The 7,794-nt window shown below is 42.6% G+C and overlaps 1 protein-coding gene across 1 annotated transcript in view; it reads right to left on the bottom strand.

The window, feature by feature from the left end:
* Positions 1 to 6,671: 6,671 nt before the first annotated feature.
* Positions 6,672 to 7,794, bottom strand: part of LOC128746174 (disks large 1 tumor suppressor protein-like) — a 28,310-nt gene continuing 27,187 nt past the window's right edge. Inside the window, exon 3 of the mRNA XM_053843217.1 lies at positions 6,672 to 6,859. Within this exon, the coding sequence (XP_053699192.1) occupies positions 6,672 to 6,859 (188 nt within the window). The remainder of the gene's footprint in view (positions 6,860 to 7,794) is intronic.

The raw sequence follows: 7,794 nt of genomic DNA, 5'->3' as shown, positions 1-7,794 counted from the left end.
GGACGTATTCAGGACGATGCTACAGAAATGTCTGGAGGAAGGTCACTTTCCGGACATGTGGAACACGCAGAGGTTAGTTTTACTACCGAAGCCGGGAGAGCCCCCTGAAGATCCAGCATCGTACAGACCAATCTGTCTGCTGGATACATTTTTTAGAAAGGATTATCATCAATAGGCTGACGAAAATTACGGAGAGCACACGCGGTCTGTCTAAGATATAATTTAGTTTTCAGAAAGGCAGCTCAACGATTGATGCCATTCGTACTGTAGTGAAGAAGGCCAAAAAATTGGCAAAGCAGAAACGAAGAAGCGATCGATATTGATAACGATCGATGTTAAAAATATTTTTAATAGCGCCAGCTAAGAGGCCATCGCCGCATCACTGCGCAGAAAGAGGGTCCCTGGCTACCTGTGCAAGATCCTGTGCAAGATCTTACTTCCAAAACAGCGTGCTAGTCGACGAGACTGCCAAGGGGCGGAGATCGGTGAACGTAATGTTCACGTAATGCCGTAATGGCGGGAGTTCCTCAAGGTTCCATCTTTGCACCGAACCTCTGGAACGGAATGTATGATGGTGTGCTAACGCTGAAGCTACCCAAATGGGTGATGATCATCGGTTTTGCAGACGACATAGTACTGTCGGTAGCAGAAGAGACGCTGGAGGAGGTTGTAATGCTGGTCATCGAAACGATTGGAATGATAGAAAATGGGGTGCACATCACAAAACGGAACTGCTGCTGGTCAGTAACTGCAAAGCGGTGCAGCGAGCAGAAATCACAGTAGGATTTCATACTCTCGAAGCGAACGGTGAAGCACCTAGCGTCGGCTTAACTTAAACAGCCACGTGGGCTATGCCTGTGAATGATGCCAAACAGCTACGGACCTAGCAGTAGTAAGCATTTGGCTATTAAAATCTGAGAATCACTATCTAGCGAGTTTGTTGCTACGTCCGGTATTCCATAAGGCAGTCATCTAGGCCCGCTCATCTTCGTACTATATTTCAACGACGTAAACTTTTCGCTACGAGGACTCAGGCTTTCCTTTGCTGATGATCTTGAGATCTATCTCGAGGTCAAAAAAGTTGAAGACGCCATGTTTTTGCAGCAGCAACTGGAGAGCTTTTTTAGAGGGTGCTACGAAAATAGAATGGGGTTCAACATTAGCAAATGTTCAGTGGTGACGTTCTCCAGGAAAAAACGGCCAATCTTTTTCAACTATCATCTAAAAGGTGTACTAATTAAAAGAGAATCCTGCGTCAAAGACCTGGGAGTCTTCCTTGACTCAAAGCTGACCTACAAGCAGCACATCAGCTATATCGTTGCTAAAGCATCCCGCAGTCTTGGCCTAATCATGAGAACTGCGAAAAGCATATACATTGCTTGAAGAGCTTGTACTACGCGCTTGTCCGTTCGACGCAGGAATGTTGCTCGGCGGTCTGGAATTCCCATTATCTCAACGGCGTCGATCGCTTAGAAAAAATACAACACAAATTCATTCGATTCGCCCTCCGTCACCTGCCGTGGAATAACGCGCTCCAGTTACCAAGATACGAAGCGCCCCGGATGCTAGTTGGACTGGACATCCTAGCAACCAGGAGAAATCGATGCCGAGCAATCCTTGTAGCTGATATCCTGATGGCGGGGGCCGATTGTCCATGGCTTCTCAACCATATTAGTCTGCGAGCTCAACCACGACCTCTTTGTAGCAGAATATTCCTCCCATTTCGAAGGACAAATTATGCAGCAAACGGGGCCATCGTCGGGCTACAACGAATTTTTAGCTAAGTGTCAGCTGGGTTCGACTTTCACCTGAATCGTAGGACTATTCGTCAAAACTTTTCAAACATTCTTCAAACAGACAATATGTCTGTTGGTAAATAAAGTATATAAGTATGCGTCGTCTTTTGGCTAATACTTCCTTATCGATCCTCAGAAACGGAGGTCCGGCATGGATTCCAGCGCTGAAAAACAAACGAAACGTAGCGAAGCTGAACAGCACATTCCGACTTATGACCATGAGAGTAGCGAGTGCATACAGGATGGTCATGCGTCATTGCCGGGGTGATTTCTATTAGCATCATTCTCGAGGAGTATAGGGAGTGCTACACGAGAAGGGAAACTAGAAGAGTTAGGGAGCTAACTCGAGTGGAGGCAAGAGGAATGGAATGTGGGGTTAAGCGGCAGATGGACGCACAGGCTCAGACCGGTGCTGTCGACCTAGCTAAACAGGAAACACAGTTAGGTAATAGTGTCAGGGCAGGGTTGCTTCAAGCAATACCTGAATCGGTTCAGACATGCAGCGACACTTGTCTGTCCAGAATGCAAAGAAGCAGAAGAAACATCGGAGCATGTGGTTTTCGAATACCCAACATTTACCGCGGTGCCCCCAACGCGCGGCGGAACGTGTCAGGAGGAGAGCATTTAGAATGCTGTCAGCAGCGTTTTACCATAGATTATGGTGCAGCTGCAATGAATGCGGAGGAACGAACAGCGATTAAGCAACACTAACCAGACGTACAGGAAGCGATAGCGGAGCGCCGTGCACTACAAAGTAGCACTGAGCTTGATGAGAAGTCATGCGAGGGCGGCCGTGAGGGGATGGAAATCAGGACGATCACCATCCCTGCATCGCTACACGTCTCGTCGTGTGTACTGATAGTTAGCGAAGCAACCGGGTGTCAAAAAACCTCGCAAAGCTACGAAAGGATTGACTTTAGACAAATCGTGTTGGTCGCCATTTCTGGAACGGTACACGTAACGACAGGTATAAGGAACAGTGCGATAACACAGCCTGTCGAAGACGTCATACCTTGCGGTAGATCTGGGGAGGTTCTGGGGATATGTTTACATAGAAAAATGACCAAACGTCATACAAAATTGACAGTTCCCTTGGCCGAGCAAATTGAAGAAAAGCAAAAAAAAAGTAATACGTTTTCTCTTATCTAGCGGCTCTGGCACTATACCTCACATACAATCTACCACTCTCCAGCGCCCAAAATAGACCGTTTTAGCCGTAATTGTCAAGTATATTTTCGTCTTCTGCAATCCAGGACTAGCATTGTCCTGATGTACTCTAACAGCCGTCTGCGAAGTCTGTCGATAAACAAGGGTCAAGTCTTAGCAATACGTTTAAGCCTGAGGTTTTACTTTACTTTTTGACGTCATGTTACCGGGGTTCAGATAAAAACATTCAGTCAGGTTAAAGAAGGTCATACCAGCGGGGGCTCATGTTATTTTTTTCAAAGCCTTTAAAATTCAAGAGAGGGAAATCGAATTACAGTGAACACTCGCTACTTGTGCCAGATATTACCTACAATTTTAGCGCAATTCGTTTATAACAGTTTTTGCATCACTTTTTATAATTTAAATATTATAATATTACTGCCCGTTTCTTTGGTAACAAAACGCGCTGCTCACTTTTATGATAGCTTGAAATCGTCGCATGGAGAATCTGCTTGGCTGTATGTAAGGTATAAGTATATATTATGCTTGTCTAGCACGTAAGCTATTGATTTACTTGACAAAATAAACGATATTTGCCGCCGCGACGATTCTGGCGACGGTTTCGCCCGCGACGGTTATAATTCATCGCATACGAAAGGGTGGGAAATTGATAATATAATCGGATAGAAAAACCAACATTGATGTTTGAGCAACAATAAAGTTAATTTACACTATTGATGTTAAGTTCTAAACATTTGAAGCGTACTCAAAATTGATGTGAGCATATTTTGGTGTAATAACACTATTTGAATTGAGAGGCAAAATGTGCAATACGAAAATTGCAATGAAATGTGTCACACACATAAGCTTTTATTGAACATCGCTACTAAGAAATCAACCATCCGCTCGCCTACCCCAATAAAAATAGTTACAGTTTTTCATACATATATACAAACGATACTTGGTTGTAAACAACAATCACAAGGAGGGATATCATACTGCCTACCCATATAATTCAATATGAGTTCGTCCGTTTTATTTTGAGATGTTATTGTTAGCATTGAAACAAACATCACAGAAAATCCCTACTTGCTTGGCTTTCCGCAGTTTTGTATCGTATCATACACAACCTACAATCAGCGGGCAAGCCATGGCTCTTCACTTCGCAGATTGTGCCAATCTGAACGCGGATGTATCATTCATTCACAGACAAGTAGATTGATGCAGATGCAATCCTAACGTAACACTCGTTTCGATTGGTCTCCGCTTCCATGCGAACTTAATAAATTGAACGGCAGAACAAACCGGACGCCGCAAATGTCATTATTGACAATGAGATAAGCTGAGAACGTAAAGAAGAATTTGTGTTGTATTATTTTGCTGACAAAGTCCACTGATTAATCAAATCACACAACTCGCAGGAGTAACATCGCTATACTAAGAACCAAGCCTCTACTTGACACTTGACAGAGACAGCTCAGTCATTTAAAGCATTCGGGAACAGAACTCTCGTTTATCCATCGGAATACTGACAACCTGTAATGCTCGAGCAGCACATTCTCGAGAGCTTCTAAATTTAACACCCCGCTCGATGATCGTCTCGCTGGTTTGCGCCGGTCGGTGAAAATAAGAAATTACCATAGAGCGATGAGAACAAAACCCAAACTCATGCATCAAACATCGGAACGCGGAGCGACCATTAGTGCGGGAAATCAACCGCAGCGTCTGACTGCCTGCCAAGATCAACTTGGATGAAAGGAGCAGCTCGAGACACCACTGCTAATCATCGGGTCGGACAAGATGGATATTTTGTTTATGTTTTGGATATTTTCGCGCGAGCACCGCCATGTGTGCATTTGCGAAGGCACAGGGGACAAAAGAGTTGCGATGAAATGTAATCCGAAGCAGTTTAGGACAGTAAAGTGATAAAGAAGTACATATATTCATGATCATAGATAATTTTATTACGAACACTTTGCCCTTTGGAAGGAAAAAACCAAAACCAACCGGTATTTACCAAATGGGCCAAGTCTGGCCAACAAAAACAACTATTTTCATTCAGGTAACAGTCGCAGTGCGAATACACGGCACTATAGTTCGACAAAAGGCTTAATAGACGAGTAAATTTACGGTTTAACTAAATTTGCGTAACGTCAGTGTACCAGATGACGTTGGCGTTATTTTTGCGAAAGATTATTACCAGGTAACTAATAAGCATTACAATAAGCAGTAAATCAACCGTTTATTGGTATGTCAGCCAGCCATTTACTGCGCATTGCTGTGAATTAGTTTTTTGACAGCATGGTTGTTGAAAATTGGCATCCAAATTTCGGACATGCAGGATCAGCTGCAAATAAGCATTGTCATCAGCCGTCACAGGGTCATCAGCATCAGTATAGTGGTAGTATATTTTACCAAAGTAGTAATTTAAGTAGCATTAATAGTAGTATACAAGAGATCGATTTGTGCTTACATAGCGAATTCGTCAAGACATTGCAGTAACCCGAATTTGAAGGTTCGATTGTTACCGATCGTGAAGCCGTCAATTCGATCGTCGAAGGTTTGGAAACGAGTAGACCAACCAACTAACATTTTTGTTGAATAACAGCTTATCAACCGCTTGTTACCCGGTAATTGGCTGTACGATGGTTGAAAAAGCTACTATTCAACAAAAATGTTTGTTGGGCACCTCCTCGACATCGCTATCTTGATCTACAGAGTTTGACAGCACCCCTATTAAGATGGACCCCTCAGTATTGTACCCCAAACAACAATGGTCGTCGCATTGATTTTCTATGAAGTGATTTCCTGCCCAGCATTTTTGACGTTTCAGATTCAGTAACGGAAAAATGGCGACGTGCCACGTGTCGGGGGCCGAAGTAGTCTCAAAAATGGATCATTAAAAATAGCCAATTTTGGAGTGACAGCAACTGTACACTAGCGCCAGCAGTAAGTTGTATTCACTCCAACACTAGCCATCTCAAGTGATCCATGAAAACCGATTGCAATCAGACATCGTTTGCAGATGACGAGGTTTTAGAATTACGTTTTTTTGTAAATATATAAACAACACGTTCTTGTTCTTATAGAAAAAAAGCAAGACAAAACGCGCAAACCAAAAACAAATCTTATGATGAATGCAAAGCAAACACTGTTAGAATGATAAAGTGCAATATAGTATGCATTATGCGAGCAATTCACGTTGAATGGCAGCAGAACCGAAGTGCGCTTTCCAAGCGGCGGCAGCGGCTGAAAAATGGGACATCAGCAAGAAGCACAACACTCCTATCGAGCCAATGTAGTACATGAGCCTATGGGCGGGCAATTGTCGGCGAAAAACAATAGCATACAGCATTTTTTCCCTACCTGATTGTCAAGCTGCTCTTGTTGCAATTGGTTGCTTTGATTGTTGTGGTTCTGCTGTTGCTGTTGTTGTTGTTGTTGTTGCTGTTGTTGCTGCTGCTGCTGCTTTTGGTGGCCATTCAAGATAGTTTGCATCAGGACAGGGATATGGTTGGTGATGGTGCCATTCTAGAATACAACAATACATACAAGGGGAAACAATAACACACACGCAAACATTGATAAGATGATAGTCGGGGGTGATGCCTGTGATGTTTTTTTGAGGATGTACCAAATTGGTGTATGCACGACAATGGTGTAAATTAACTCGTAACAGATGAAATAAGGATAGAAAGGAATACTTAAAAGGAAAACTGCAAAGGCGTTTCATTCTTTGTTCTTGCACAGGGAAACGGAAATCGGGACTGAAAGTATCAGAATACGGTACGTTACCTCGTTCGCTTTGATGGCATTGTCCTGTTCCCACTTGCTCGCTATGAGCAACGTTTCTGCCGTTTTCTGCTGTATAGATTTTGAATCGTCCAACAGAGTCAGCTCGTAAAATTCTTGAATGTCTGTGAATGAGAAACAAGAATTGTCCGGTAAGTGGTTGGATTTTATGACTTTTATGTATGTAAAAGAGAAAAGTAACCTTTCAGCTGCATATTACCACAGCCCAGATAACACAAAATCGTAATAGAAAGTTCACATTAAATCGTTTTCATGTCAATTTCACATTGGAATTGTATAATGATTAGAGTATGTCAAATCGAAGTGAACAATAAGTTGTTTTGCAGTCGTGCGTGTCTTCATATACAATTCATGACTGTGAATTATAAAGCAGGATAGACAATTGCAATATTTGATTATATCTTAATCATATATTCAGGAGTATTTAGTTGCGTGTTATAAAAACTGCGCAAAATAGAATTACAAATAGTTGTCAAAATTTTCACACGTATATCGCCTCCACTTTGGTACATATATGTTCTTATATGGCGTGAAATATATAACTTTTTCGTTCAGATATGATTTCGTATACCTCAGTTGCAATCGAGATATACAAACCAAATGGTTTACTGGGAGAGAACAGACTAAATAAACAATGATCAGAAGTGTCTTAAAATTCTCGTTGTGTGTAAAAAAAAATTCTCGATGTCGTGCCCCTCGAACAATCAGTGGCAATCTATCCAGCTTTTTACGAGCCATAATGGCGGACGGCTTTCGTAATAGTTGAACCACCCCGTAGGCAGGCAACCATGTTTTCGCTGCCAACATCTCGTGTGTGCGAAAATGAGATACCATGTCAGCACTGCGTTTCACTCAACTGCCAGCAGTCTGATTTGGGCCCGCTGTCAAATTTTGAGCCCCGGACATGCTGTCGCTGACGTTCACTGCAGCTCGATATAGAGATGTCAATGGGGTGAGTTGAACAGCATTTTTGACATTTCCTAAATACATACACGCAAAATAATCCACACGTTCTTTCTACGTGAAAAATCACGTAAAT

This window comes from Sabethes cyaneus, chromosome 1, assembly GCF_943734655.1.
Source record: "Sabethes cyaneus chromosome 1, idSabCyanKW18_F2, whole genome shotgun sequence".
Taxonomy (NCBI): Eukaryota; Metazoa; Arthropoda; class Insecta; order Diptera; family Culicidae; genus Sabethes; species Sabethes cyaneus.
This window is presented reverse-complemented; position numbering and strand designations above follow the sequence as displayed.